General features: G+C 44.8%; 3 protein-coding genes across 3 annotated transcripts; 1 reads left to right on the plus strand and 2 right to left on the minus strand.

Moving 5' to 3' along the window:
- Positions 1-35: 35 nt before the first annotated feature.
- Positions 36-6,285, minus strand: AGABI2DRAFT_151707 (hypothetical protein; the record flags this gene model as incomplete). The annotated part of the gene is made up of 31 exons (XM_006462058.1): positions 36-140; positions 194-251; positions 304-428; positions 530-655; positions 717-835; positions 886-976; positions 1,031-1,084; positions 1,140-1,203; positions 1,264-1,418; positions 1,474-1,819; positions 1,876-2,055; positions 2,115-2,173; positions 2,237-2,759; positions 2,810-2,987; positions 3,034-3,107; positions 3,161-3,217; positions 3,343-3,412; positions 3,482-3,561; positions 3,626-3,720; positions 3,770-3,898; positions 3,967-4,101; positions 4,163-4,315; positions 4,376-4,475; positions 4,527-4,623; positions 4,685-4,778; positions 4,835-5,006; positions 5,060-5,085; positions 5,147-5,390; positions 5,437-5,570; positions 5,623-5,960; positions 6,123-6,285. The coding sequence occupies 31 exons, from the start codon at positions 6,283-6,285 to the stop codon at positions 36-38; spliced, it is 4,344 nt and encodes a 1,447-aa protein (XP_006462121.1).
- Positions 6,286-7,081: 796 nt separating this feature from the next.
- AGABI2DRAFT_186175 (hypothetical protein) lies at positions 7,082-10,062 on the plus strand (the record flags this gene model as incomplete). Its single annotated transcript, XM_006462059.1, has 11 exons — positions 7,082-7,228; positions 7,282-7,371; positions 7,421-7,497; positions 7,554-7,641; positions 7,690-7,934; positions 7,994-8,410; positions 8,463-8,657; positions 8,722-9,022; positions 9,072-9,198; positions 9,257-9,511; positions 9,570-10,062. 11 exons carry the CDS (start codon positions 7,082-7,084, stop codon positions 9,866-9,868), a joined length of 2,241 nt encoding a protein of 746 aa, XP_006462122.1. The 3' UTR covers positions 9,869-10,062.
- Positions 10,063-11,060: 998 nt separating this feature from the next.
- AGABI2DRAFT_206356 (hypothetical protein) lies at positions 11,061-13,883 on the minus strand. The gene is made up of 13 exons (XM_006462060.1): positions 13,852-13,883; positions 13,311-13,802; positions 13,173-13,255; positions 13,056-13,123; positions 12,889-12,992; positions 12,741-12,837; positions 12,653-12,687; positions 11,986-12,248; positions 11,794-11,926; positions 11,717-11,742; positions 11,620-11,661; positions 11,358-11,560; positions 11,061-11,304 (listed from the first exon to the last, which is right to left on the minus strand). The coding sequence occupies exons 2-13, from the start codon at positions 13,678-13,680 to the stop codon at positions 11,136-11,138; spliced, it is 1,593 nt and encodes a 530-aa protein (XP_006462123.1). The 5' UTR covers positions 13,681-13,802; positions 13,852-13,883; the 3' UTR covers positions 11,061-11,135.
- Between the last annotated feature and the right edge of the window lie 24 nt (positions 13,884-13,907).

A 13,907-nucleotide genomic window follows, 5' to 3' on the forward strand; every position in this document is an offset into this window, starting at 1 on the left:
ACTCTTATGTCTAAAAACATGCTCAACATGCTCAGTTACTGATCAACTGTCTCAGCAACAAGCCCGGCCTCCGATGCCAGCGAGTAGAATTTTGAATTTTTATCCTTTAAAAGGTTTTCTGGTGAGTCAAACTCCGCAACCTGGAAGGAATAAATGGTTCAGTAACATTTCCAAACATTCGACGACAACATACCTCTCCAGCATCCATCACGAGGACTCTATCTGAAGTCATAATGGTGTTAAGGCGGTGGCTAGCAATGTCGAAGTCAGTCATCGCCGCTAAACTTTTGCACATCAACTTACGCAATCGTAAAGATGGTAACCTTGTCAAACGCTGGACCGCGAATGATTTCTTGTATAGCATGATCGGTATCAAGGTCAACAGCCGAAGTAGCTAGATCGAGAAAAATCAGAACTATTATCCATCTCTGGGTATAGATGATTTACCTTCATCAAGAACAAGAACACGCGTCTACCAACAACATTCAAATCAGCACTCGAAAACAAGAAAAAAGCCTTTGAATCGTACCTTGCGTAACAACGCGCGGGCAAAACAAAGTAATTGCCTTTGCCCAGAGGATAACGAAGATCCACCCTCTCGAACAGGAGAGTCTAATTGTTCAGGAAGGCTCTCAACGTATCCTTTCAAATAAGCCTGCAAAACGAGAAGCAAAGGTTCAGAACGAGAAAATCGACTGGAATCTTGGTCTACAAACCTGATCAAGTGCGGTCCAGATTTCATGGTCCGTGTATGCATTCAGTGGATCGATATTGTCACGGAGAGTGCCTTCGAAAAGATCCGGTGTTTGGGGTACAATTGATATCGAAGAGCGAACTAAAGTACCATTAGCCAAGTATCAGATTCGATTACCAGTATGAACTCACGATTATGAAGCCCAATTTCAGTTATGTCAACATCGTCTATGAGGATAGTCCCATTTGATGGCTCAACGATCCTGAATAACGCCAACAGGAGCTGAGGAAACAACCGTCAGTACAAAAATAGCATCAAACAGCTACAACGGCCTACTGATGATTTTCCTGCGCCTGTGCGACCGCAAACACCGATCTTTTCGCAAGGTTTCTATGATGCAAATTCAGAAAATATACTTAGACCATGACTGAAATATAGTACATACACTTTTTACGCTGATATTTTTCAGAATCAGGTCCAATTCTGGACGGTATCGTGTTGAATAATCACTGAATGAAAAACAAGGTTCAAATCATTACGCGATACACCACAATGAATTCATTTCTTACCGGAACTCGACCACACCCTCCGACGGCCACTCAGCTGTTGGTTTTGATTCAGGCAATTCTTGAGGTGCTTCAGGCTTGATCTCCGCTTGATGAAGGATACGTTCCACACTGACAATGTTCTGTTCCACTTCACTTGCCGAACGAACAAGCCAATTCTACGAAGATTGTCAACCAAAAGATAAAAAAAAACTCAATTAAGCAGAAACTCACCAGAGACGAAGTGGTGTTCAAACCATACGACAAAACCAAGCCAACGAGTCCAGCATCCACACCCGAAGTTATCAACGCAGTCACAGCCAAACAACTGACACACAGAATGATCAAAGCTCCAACAAACTCTAACCTAACAGCAAGCCAACGATTGACGGAAATACTGGGAAGGTAGCATATTTGATTTCGGTCAATACGATATTGATTGTGCTGGATGAAAATGGATTGCTGATGGAATGCACGGATAGTGGAAAGTCCCGCCAAGGATTCAGAGAACCATGCGAATATGGGCGAACGCGAGACGGCATCCAGACGTTTGAGTTCTCGAGAGGTAGCGAGATAGTACCTGATCGTGATAGGAATTAGTCAAGGCTACTGTAAGAGATAGAAACTGCCACTTACTTCATGACTCTCATATAGAACCATCCCAAGGGTATTATAGCCACCAGGAAAGGAGGGAAGCTTCCACCAATGACAACCAGGATAAAGAGACAGACAGCCGACGTCCGACAAAAGTTCTGAATAACCCGTCCCAGGATTTGATCCGTCACATAGACATCACGCGAAAAGAGATTGAGAATACTGCAGCCGGAATCACTTCAGCATGCAGGGAGGTAAATGGGGGGAGCATTGATACTCACCGGCCAGTAGGTGTAAGTTCGAAGAAAGACAAGGGAGCTTTCATAAGGGCGTCAAGCATCTAGTTTGTTTGAACGTCAAAACGATCATTCTCAAAACCATAATCTCGATCAAAAAAACGTACCATATCATGCAGTCGTTTCGTACTCTTCAGCGCACAGAAAACCCACATCAAAACCGAGGAAATCCCCCCAAGCAAACACGACGAAAGCGAAAACAGACCATAAATAACCAGATAAAACATCATCCCCTCATTATTCCCCTGTTCCCTATTATGTTCTCCCCAATACCTCAACGCAAACGTACTCATAACTGAAGCAGCCTGTTGAGTGATGACAGTCAACAAGAAAAACGCGAATCCAGTGACAGAGGCGGCTTTGATATAGTGTTTATACACTTCAGTATTGACGCGACCTCGTTCTTGATGTTCGGTTGATAAACCTTTGCCTATCGTAAGTTGACCTAACGTGGGTTGAACGAGACGAGGACGGGAGATACTGGCTTGTTGACGGAGCTTTTCAGTAATTATGATTGATGATTTGTCGTCTACTTCGTGTAATTCTTCACCTCCCCCAGGCGTGAGCGTTCCACTTGTCCGTACAGGTGTCGAGGTACCGGACGATCCACCAGACGTTCCGTGGCCACGGCTAGTAATAAAGCTCAACTAACCATGGATGACAAAATTTTCGATACTCACATCAGTTTGGATATTTCACTCTCTTCGTTAGCGATGAGCTCTTGATAAGATCCCGATTCCAGAACAATACCGCGACGAAGAAAAATCATTGAATCAAATTGCCTGACGAACGTGATACTGTTGGTGACGAGCACCCGAGCTTTCGAAGCCAATATCCCGTGTGGTCCGATAACATTGTCTAAACGCCCCCAGGTGAGCAATTTCCTCGCGTGTTTATATTGAACCTCGAGCGAACGCACCGAAGACGTGGCGAGCAACATGACTGTCAACTGCTGCTAAAGAATCATCGAGCAACACGCTATTATCGTTCAGTCAAAGATCAGTGTGATACAGAATCAGTTTTAAACTCACAGATCGGCGCGAGAATAAACCGTCCTAGCTAACGATAGTCTAGCCCTCTGACCGCCACTGAGCTGTTAACAACCAATCAATACCATGTCTCCAACATGCGCTTGGTCAAAAGTCACGTACAGTGATCCCTAGAATTAAATTACTGTGAACAGAAATCCAACAATATCGTTCAAAATAGCAACATACCTTTTTCGCCAACTTCAGTCATATCACCATTAGGAAGCAAAGCAAGATCTGGTCCAAGAGCACAAGCTAACCACCAGAATAGCAAAGCAGAGGATAAGCGAAATTACGAGAATTACAACCTCAGGGAAAACTCGCCTTCGATAACAAGATTATAGAATGTTTCATCATATTCATGTGAGAACAGAATATTTTCGCGAATAGTGGCTGACATGATCCTGAGTAGAGTGTTCAAGATTAGAAACACAGGTCCGAGGTAAAATGCAATCATGAAGACTCTACCAGGGATTTTGTGGCGCATAAGCGACTGTTCCCTTGATGTACACTGAACCTTCTCTTCGATTCATATCACCAATGATTGCAGATAACAAGCTCGTCTACAGCGATGTCGGAAAATGCTTCATATCACGAAAACGAAAAAGGTACCTTGCCAGCGCCTACTCGCCCAAGAACTCCCACAAGTTGACCTTTCTTGACTGTAAGGTTGATATCTTCAAGCGTAGATTGAACGTTGTCCTTCTCCCAGCTGAATTCACCACCTTTGATTGACAAGACCTGAGCAAAGTCGATCAGTACGCAGTCAACGCCTTTCAAGGCCGTGGACAATAAATGATTGAACACACCTCTTCTCCTTCCTGAATATTACTAGCTGGGATACGGTCAACAGCATCAACTTGCAACTCTGTAGCATTCAAGAAATTGTTGAGACGCTTGACAGAGACGGCGGCTTCAATAATGTTTGAAGTAACTTGCGCAAACTGCCCACAACCAGCTCATTAGCAACAAGAAACAATAGAAATATATGATGGGTACACATACCATGGCCAATGGGAACTGTAACAGCATAAACAACGAAATTGCGGGAAAGATAATGTCTGAAGTCAAAGGACGGGATGACACCGTAGCCGCAGTAGCAAACGAAGCAAACGCGACAAGCAAAGGGATCCCTGTCCAAAGAGCAGTGTTACCGGCCTGGGATTTATAGATCACGTTAATTTCGTCCGCTCATACTTCAGGATCGACATCACCGACCGTGACAATACCAATTTTCTTAAGCATTTTCAATTCTTGCTCATTTCGGACTTCTAATATGCGTCGGAGAAAGCTGTTTTCCCAAGCATAGAGCTTGATACTACAATAGTTTTAGAAGATAGCTCATGATACCAGACGGGGGTTGATTTACCTTTTGATGTTAGCAAGAAGCTCGCTCATGAGTCGCGTACGTTTATCTCGATTCTTCATCTGCTGCTCTTGCATTCGTTTGAGAATACGGGCGATTTCTGAATGATTTTCATTTCAGTAAGCATCCTGTCCGCGCACAACTCTGTAGGTATGGCTTACGCGTATTGAGAGGAATGGAAAAAACCATTATAGCCACTCCAACAAATGCGGCCCAACCCAACAGGCTATACAACGATACGAATGCAATGGTTATCTCGAAGAGTAAGAGGACTCAGACATTTGAAGCTCATAGGTCAGTATAAAACTCACTTGAAGCGGACCAGAAATGGCGATGAGGCCATAGGTACACAAGTCTTGCAACCGTGTAGCATCGACAGACATCAGGTTGACAATATCCCCACTTGCTCGACCACGCTCGTCATTTGATAACACGAGAGCCTTCTTATAGATAACCGAAACTAGACCAGCGCGGACGCGCATTCTAAGAAAAGGTAAGTATGCAAAACGATAACACGAGAAATCCTGAGCATTTACCCCGTTTCAAATGTCCGTTGGAAATACTAGTACAAAAAACCGCGTTAAATTGAGGAGAGTCGCGAGCGAAGGAAGAAGGTAACGTACCTGGTTAAGACAAATAGTTTGTACGATAGAAGCAACAAACATAACGGCGGCAATAGCAAAACCCTCAAGTTCGGACGGACGGTTGAATGAGTTAAAGCGGGAAGTCTGATACACCGAAATATACGCAAGTAACAGTCGGAGGAATTGAGGCTGCGAGAAAGCTAGCAAATCTTGTAAAACTTTGAGCCCGGCGGCTTCGGCGTACGGTTTTCCGTAAGCGATAAATAGTGCTTTCCATAGCGCACTGGAGACACTTTAGCAAAGCTTTATATTATGTAGTAGAGGCTTACTGCTTTGAAAGGGCCTTTTCTAAATCATCGCTTAGATGACGAGACTCATCTGAAGGAACCAACGCTGGTAGATCTTGTTCCGAGATGTATTGCTTAACGCCCTTCTTCATCAATGGAGTCATCCAGCCGAATGCCTACAAGTACTCCGATGAGAAAGGGCTTGTAGTCATCAGAAGAGAAGCTTACCCATATGCTAAATATGTTAGCGGTCAAAATCGGACTCTCTTGCGTCATCTTCTCTCCAAGCTGGGACTCAGCACCATACTCAGGTCCCACACATTCTAACAGGAACGAAAGAAGTCCGAGACCACAGACAATGGCCTTGGCAACAAGGATGGGGAAGTAAAAGTCGAGCCCGATACTGACACGAGTTCGGATCCATACACCGACGGCGCAAGCAAATAATGGCCAGAAAAGCAACAGTGTCGCCGAGGATCGACGTTTGCACGTATGGTTGAAGTAGGTGAGGAAAATAGACGCGAGGATTGCGATGGGTTCCAGGAAATACGAAGCAAGAACAGGGACTTCAATGTGGTCCAATGAGATTTTGACAAGGTTGTAAGCACTGGCTAGGAGCGCTCCGAATAACAGGGCCTACGCGGTCTGTCTGAGGGGTAGTTATGAAAATGTAGGAACAAAACTTACGAGCTTCAACCTCAATATCCATCTACTTGGAGAACTGACGCGACGGGCGCCGACGATGGCAAGGGTCAACGACCTGACGAGAGAAATTAGGAGTAGAGCCGCTAGAAGAGAGGAGAGAAGGATGCCCTCCTCAAAGCAAGGAGTGACGTCGAAGGCTCTCTGGCGAGAAACAATCGCCCAGCCCTCTCTGTCGCGGCAGTCCATTTTGGCAAGAAACGAAGAGAAAACCAAAATTCGACGCTCTATATGACGAATGAATCCTTCGGCCCGATGATCAGAATTACCTACACATTGATGGCACACAGTAACACCGTGACAACACTATCGAAGCTTAACTTATCCTGTAATGCGGCCTGAGCAATCTCGCGATCTTTCTGCCACGAAAAATGACTCCTTTGCTTAACACATCCTCAGGGGTACCAATTTAGTTATTCGAGTTGCGCCATTTCGTGGTGCGCTGCGTATGAGAGCGAATTTCTAAGTATGGGACTCAGTTTAACAGCAGCATAAGATTCCTCTGTAAGCTCGAGATACGTCAGTTTGATGTCGATGACGTGGAAAACTACTTGTCGAGTCAAGTGCATTGTCAGCAATATTGTGATAAAGATCTGATTTCTGCTTAGAAAACGAGAATGTCGTTATTTGATCTATCCTTCCGTTGACAGTGGTTCAAACTTCATTTTCAAAGACTATACTCATATATCATTGGCGGCGCCAACACAATTTTTGGCTGGCTGATGGGTTATCAGCTTCTTTTCTCCGGTCTTATGCCGCGACCCGTTTTCATCGAACACAAATTTGTTATCCAAGGTATCAGCTGGTGTGAAGGAACCGAGTCAGCTGTGTAATCTAGGTCTGCTCAATTTCAAAAACGTCTATCTCGGGCGTCACAGCGATACTTCTCTACTTCTTTCTCTACACGCTGTATTTATAGAACTATCACGTGACGATCGGCCAGGTCAACGAGGTCGTTACGCGCCACACACCGAAAACAAATTCAATGACTACCTCGGACTCGGAAGATCTGCATCTTCGACCTTTTCTTGCAGAAGCAGGCAAGTTCGACAAACTTGTCGAGGCGAACCGGACGCTGTCGGCAACAATTTCATCTTTGGATGATTCTTTGGCGGTGCATCTAAAGGCTACGGTATGTGTCCATGGGTTCCAGGACGACTTATATGATTGAACGAGTTATGCCAGAAATATGAAGCTGGAAAGCAACCTAAGACTGCCGAACATCCGATATACTTCGCAAAAAGGCATAAGCCCCCTTCAATGGAGAGACGACTCGTGAGTCTGTGGAAATCTTCTGCTACTTGCTGATGCTAATGTGTTCAAGTTTGTAACAGATACCCTTGTTATTTTCGAAGCATTCAGGGACCTACTCAAAAGTGCCGAGACCGAGACTGAAGGATGGTAACTTCAATATCTCTTACAATCAACATTATAAAGCGCTGAGCACATTGGTTAAGGCTACAAACGCCCGATGCATTGACCATGCTTCGGAAACTCGGGATCGACTACGTGAATTTTATCAAGGAATGCTGGGTTCATGCATCCGTATGTCCAATCTTCACATTACACACCCCTTCTGACGCGTCTTTTAAGCAACCCATATCTCGCCCGGAGCCTCTTCAATTTCCTTCGGAACACTATCGAATCCTCTACACCACTTTCTCGCTCTTCGTGCTTTTATATCTATCAGAACCCGAGTTTGAAGACGCGCCTATTGGTGATGAGCTGCTAGAGTGGCTCAATATTCATTTCATCGAACCTTCGACGGAGGAAGGCGATCATTTGAGCAAACTTGAGAAACCTTGGGAGGATCAGACCTTCTGGTCGTATCTGGTCAAGTAGGTTCGGCATGCCAATCTACGCTTTGTTACTCACGACATGGCCTTCATATTCATAGATGTATCGTGCGAGGTTTAACCAAAGCCGCTGTATTCTTCCTCGATGTCCTTTCCAAGCACCCCTCATTCGCACTACGCGACATGACAAAACTCATCACTCCTTTAATTTCCAGCCAACCTCGCCTCCAAAACTATTCTTCGGAACGTGAATTTGCTTATGCTGCTCGCAGATGGCGAGATAAAGTAAAGGCGCTCCGCGTCGAACTGAATAAAATACCTGAAAAAGAGAGAACGGTGGTAATTGGTGAAAGAGATGAAGATTGGTGGGAAAAGTTGAGTGACATCGTTGGCGTCCTCGAGGGCAGGTTCGAGGTCGTTAAGAGGATTGTGGATGAAGAGTTTACCGGAGACTGGAAGGATGCGGTTGTCGCGTATGGGATGTTCGTGAATGGGAGGATGAGGAGGCAAGACTTACCGTGAGTCAAACGCTGCTACATATCATGCCTCCTTGACCGGATGTCTTTGTAGTGATGTTCTAGCCGAGGTATTGGATGACATGCCTCCCGACCCAACAAACATTGAAGAATCGCTGCATGTTGCGCTACTGTCGGGTAACCTAAAGGAGGCCTTGCAACACGCACAAAAACTTGATCCGTGGTTATCAGCACATCTAGCTGATATAATGGTTCCTTTGCAACTCATTGACATCGAACCGGATGAAGAGTACGCATCACTGCCTCCTTTGTCTGTTGCTTGCATGCTTATCCACTATTTGCACATCATATAGGTCCGGTCTCTCGCTCAGGGATTATCATATCCTTACTTATGCGGATTACCTTCGCTCGGATGCTGGTTTATGGCGCGTCGTCGTAGACTATATGTATTCATGCGATGACATCGGAAAGCAACAAGCGGATGAGGTTCTTTTACGAGTTCCTCTGCGGTTATACGATAGACCAAATCCTGCTGCAGGCGAGCTGATTACGGAGGAAAGAGAAGAAACCGAAGCTGTTGTTGGTGTTCTGAAAGAGTTAAATGAAGCGTGTTCCGAATATCAGAGAGAAGCTACACGGAGAACGATATGTCGCGTGAGTCAAACCTGTTCATTTATCTTGACATGACATTGATTTATCCTAGGTCGCCGCAAAAGCCTTCGTTGCAAAGAAAGACTATGGTCTAGCTGTTGCCTATTGTGCTTCAGCAGAAGATTGGGCAGGTCTAGGGCGTGTCGTTGATTATGTTCTTGAAGAATACATCATATCAGGTCTATTTTAACTCACCGCGCCATCTACCCTAAGCTAACTGTATTTTTCTTCTAATAGGACCGCAATCATTTGTCAATCAAGCTTCTGCTATATCGAGTACCATTCAAGAACTCTACAATAGAGGTCCTTCACACTGGGTCCTCTACCACCGCTTTATGTTTGTCACGTCATATGCCAAATTCCAAGAGTCACTTGCGAATAAGGACTATGCGAGTGCGGCAAAATCGTTGGTAACCATTATAAGCGAAGAAGTGGCACCGCGTGCTTGGGGTGCTATCCTTCTTAACGATGCTATCCTACTTCTTCAACACAGTAAGCACAAATTGTCCTACATCTATTTTATTGGCAGCTGATCACATGCGCGTAATAGACGAAGAGCTTGTCTTTAATACCTCTGAAGCAATTGTCATACTTCAGAAGCTTGAGGAGGTTTTCACCGGGGTCAATCAAGGTGCTGAAGAAGATTATCTGAATCTATATATGCGCCTACTGGCCACGCGGCGACTGCAACGGCAAGAATCATCAGGAAAGAAGGATGGTGAAGTCGAGAGTATGAGCACTGCAGATGCGCTCAGTCAACTGGGGAATGTTAGACTGTTCTTGGCTCGGTATTTTGCACGATGCACGGTTTTGGGAAATGCTCCTGGGATAACCGTAGTTGCGCAATAGGAAGGAGCATTTCGTACTCGTGCTGTATCAGGCTGTAATATGTACCACAAGAGATTGGAAGGCGATGATAAATGGGTTAGGCCGTGATAGTGTATAGTCTTACCACTCTGGGATGCAGATATTATTTTTCATATGTCCGAGTAGAGATGTAAGGGTAGAATGTCCACTTTATGTCCAATGGAATCTCGTGCCCATGGATCGCCCGAGAAGGCAGGAGATCTGTTTATCGATGCTACTTCTTCGTACTGTTTCGCGGTCTATTTTAAATGAGTCTCACCCTCTTGTCTGTGTCTGTCAGACGTGGCGCATTCGCGATAACGCCTAGCGTGCAATTCAAATCACTTTCAAGTACTTATCGGTTTGTCGTGTGCATCGACTTCGTCTTCTTGATCAAGGACTTTCATTCATTGTTTCTCAACAATCATGATCCACACAATCAACATAAGCACGTTTATATATTCCAGAGAACCGCAATTTTTGGTTTCGAATATATGATACTCTCCACTAGCAGTCAACCAAAAAACCCCAACGACATTGATCACAAACTCTAGTTAGAACCACTTCGTTCACTAGATTATTTTCATCCTGCAACCTAAAAAAGGTTTTCAGTCAATCAAAAGGCGACTTTTTTAGAGAGTCAATACTGACCGTAGCGCACAACACTCTACAATGCAATCATGCAAGCCTTCAGCATGATTTCCACTGATTGAACATTTCATTTGATGACAGTCAATCTTTAAGGCGTGCAGGATCAGCCTCTGTCCCAAGTGAAGGACTATAAAACGTACTTTTTGTCTCCGTGTCAAGACGTCGTGGCGACACGAGTAACGGGTATGTAAACAGAGTAAATAACACATATCGTGTCGAGGGGCTCACGAGTTGCAAAATTTTACTTGGAAAATGCAGTAAGGACTCGGTTTTAAGGAATGTCATTGTTCTGGATTGTGTCCAAAGCGTAGTGGACATTCCATCAGGTGCATGAGGCTCCAGCTTCTGGACTGGAGAACGATGAATCGGAAGTTTCATTGAAAAAAAGACGAATTAGGGTGCTCGAGGTTTTTCCCTTATCACCGCAAGGGTTCTCATCTGGTGGTCAAGAGCGTGTCCAGTGGCCTGACCCTGGGTAGCAAATCATCGGACCGTATCGAGTCTAACGATTTTGTCGAACTATATGCCCAGCGGAAGGTGGTTTGATATCCAAAAAATATACTCGTATATTCAGCGACTGTAAGTTAGAAAGATCCAAAGCGATACTTAGAGTCCTAGGTTAATGGTCGATTTTTGGCTTTTTGGCTTCACGTTGATTGAAGCCATTGGTTGCGACATCTTCAGCACTTCCACTCAAAGAACGAGAGGAGCCTTGTATACAGGAAGAGCCCCGCTCCAGATCTTGTACCCATGTCCCGCCCTCGGCTCCGTCGAAAAGCCACACATAGCTAAAGTTTGCATATTGACCACTTGCAAAATATCATAAATTCGGGTTGCTTACCTGTTTCCAACCTGAGTTGGACGCTTGTGAATGTCCGACACTGTGAGAGGCCGTTTTTTGTGATTGACTTCCAAAGGTTCGAACTGATCCACAGAATCTGATGATGTAGCTTTTGCGCAGTTGGTCTCTGGAGAAGGGATCTCCCAACCAAGCTCTTCACATAAATATAAAATTATGGCGTCTGCGTCACCTAGTAAGATAATCTGATATATATGTTTTCAGAGTCTTCTTCGCTAGAATATGGGGCACAAAATTTACGTACATCGGGATTAATGTGTCGGACAGGAGTCTTGTTAATCAATATCTGGGGTGATATTGTCTTAAGCTTCCTTGTCATCAGTTGACGATCAGGAACCTACCTGCGGCACTGAGTGGGGAATATGGTCTAAAATTTCGGGTATGAGGTTATATTTACGCATGATATAGCTGTCCTTACAAATTATTTCGGCGACTGGAGATACCTTGAGGGATGTTCCAATCACGATGAGGAGGTCAACTTGATTCCGGTCCTCGATGAGTGCGTGGTCAAACTGATCGTCCAATTTCTCGCCAAAGAAAGTGATATCGGGCTATTGAATGATTATTAGTCAAGATTATGTGCAATAACATCAGACAAAAACCAATATACCTTCATTATCCCAGGGGGATATGCAGGCGCGTCACTCTCATCATCCGCATCGCTATCCCACTGACCTTTCGCTTGTTTTCGTGTCTGTTTCCGCTTTTTGGGTCCAGCTTTGAGAGGGTTACATACCAGACAGAGTGGAACTTTGCGAGATAATATTTCTGTTTCTATCTCAGTCCCTGGGACTTTACGGTGACACTGGAGGCATGTAGCAGTGGCAAATGAACCATGACACTGTAAGACGCGTCTCACACCCGCGAGAGTTTCTAGGGTATCTATGTTTTGGGTATAATTCTATGTGAATCAGTGAGTTAGAAATCTGGTTGAAACGTTTCAAGTCTTACGCGAAGAAGCTGTAATTATTGCAGAATCAGCACTCCGTGTCCTGATTACAGTAGCATCGCATACCTTTCCCTTATCCTCAACGCACTTGATAAACCGATGACATGGAGAAGGGATGAAATTAGAAGGGTATATTTGGCTGTTGCAGGCGAAATAAGCGGGAGTGAGCTATAACGCGATGAATGCCCACCTAGCAAAAGAGCTGTTATCAGGTAAAATCTTGTTTGTCGCAGATATCGAGATCATGCACAACTCACTAGAACACTGTGACAATCCCAGGGCTAAATTAAATAAAGTATTTGGATGGGACTCGGTGGAGGTCGCGTACCGGCAGGATCATCCTTGAAATATTGTATATCGAACCTGCGGGATCCTTGTATAACTTGACCTATGCGTATGTTTGACCACGTACTTACATTTGCTGAGGGTCATCAAGTTCATATTCGCCGCGCGCCTTGATTGACGCGTATAATCCATCGCGAGAGCGGAAGTCAGGTATTCCACAGGAGACACCTGGCAAAAAGGTTGGAAATGCAACAGTGAAGGTCGAAGCAAGATACTTACTGATCCCCGCACCCGTCAGGATCATGATACGCCTTGAACCTTGAATTAACTTCACAGCGTCTTCAATAGTGTTATAGGAGCCAATTCTGTCACGCATCCGGAGTCTCATAGAAACAATTCAGTTTTGGACAATGACAGGATAGAGATATGCGGGCCGTTTCACTCACTGATGTGACATAGCTACTTTCAAGAAATAAAGAAGGGTTTGTGGTCGTAAGGTGCGTAGCTCAGGACACTGTATCCACGTCGCTATCGGCTATGAGTAAAGGGTTGAAGTGACCCACCAAAGACACGCCTAGAGCCTCCACCAAACGGGTAATGGGTATGCTCCGTTCCAACACATATTTATCGATGAATGATGACGAGCCTGGGGATCTTGCTGAGAAACGAAGCCGTGGATGACGAAAAGGCATGACTCTGACCATATTCTTTTAGGTGATGTAACATTTGCTTCACTTCCTGCTTCGTCCATTCAGCTTCTTGGACCACAAATTTTTTGCGTGAATGGTAGGTAATGAGAAATAGTTTAGTAACTCTACCTTCCGAACTAGGTTGATCCTCCTGAGAGATTGTCTGGTCGTCAGGAATGCCTTCAGCGTCAACTGTTGAGTCTTTGCGCTCTTGGTGGTCCGAAAGGACTCGCATCAAGTCTTCGATAGTTTCTCGATCAATATCGACGTCTTCCGAGGCTTCCAGAAAAGCTCGGATTTGCAAGGCCAAAAGACTCTCGTCTTCGTCCTCAGAGAGTGGCGAGTTTTCTCGACTAGGAGATGGTTCGCGAGTTTGCGACATTGCGGCTCGGTCGTTCGTAGTGGCTTGAACTTCAGATGAAGAAGAACGAGCGCCTCCCTTCGTTGATCTCGAATCCGGAGTTTGATGTTAATAAATTATATAAGATACTATTGAATCAAGTGCTAGACATTTAATTAGCCATTTTCTTAAACGACCTATGCTAATCCTCACCTGTGTTTAGAGATGATTGTGGTTAGGATGAGAGTGCTTTAAGCTGGATCATACAC

This window comes from Agaricus bisporus (genome assembly GCF_000300575.1).
Source record: "Agaricus bisporus var. bisporus H97 unplaced genomic scaffold AGABI2scaffold_6, whole genome shotgun sequence".
NCBI classification, from domain to species: domain Eukaryota; kingdom Fungi; phylum Basidiomycota; class Agaricomycetes; order Agaricales; family Agaricaceae; genus Agaricus; species Agaricus bisporus.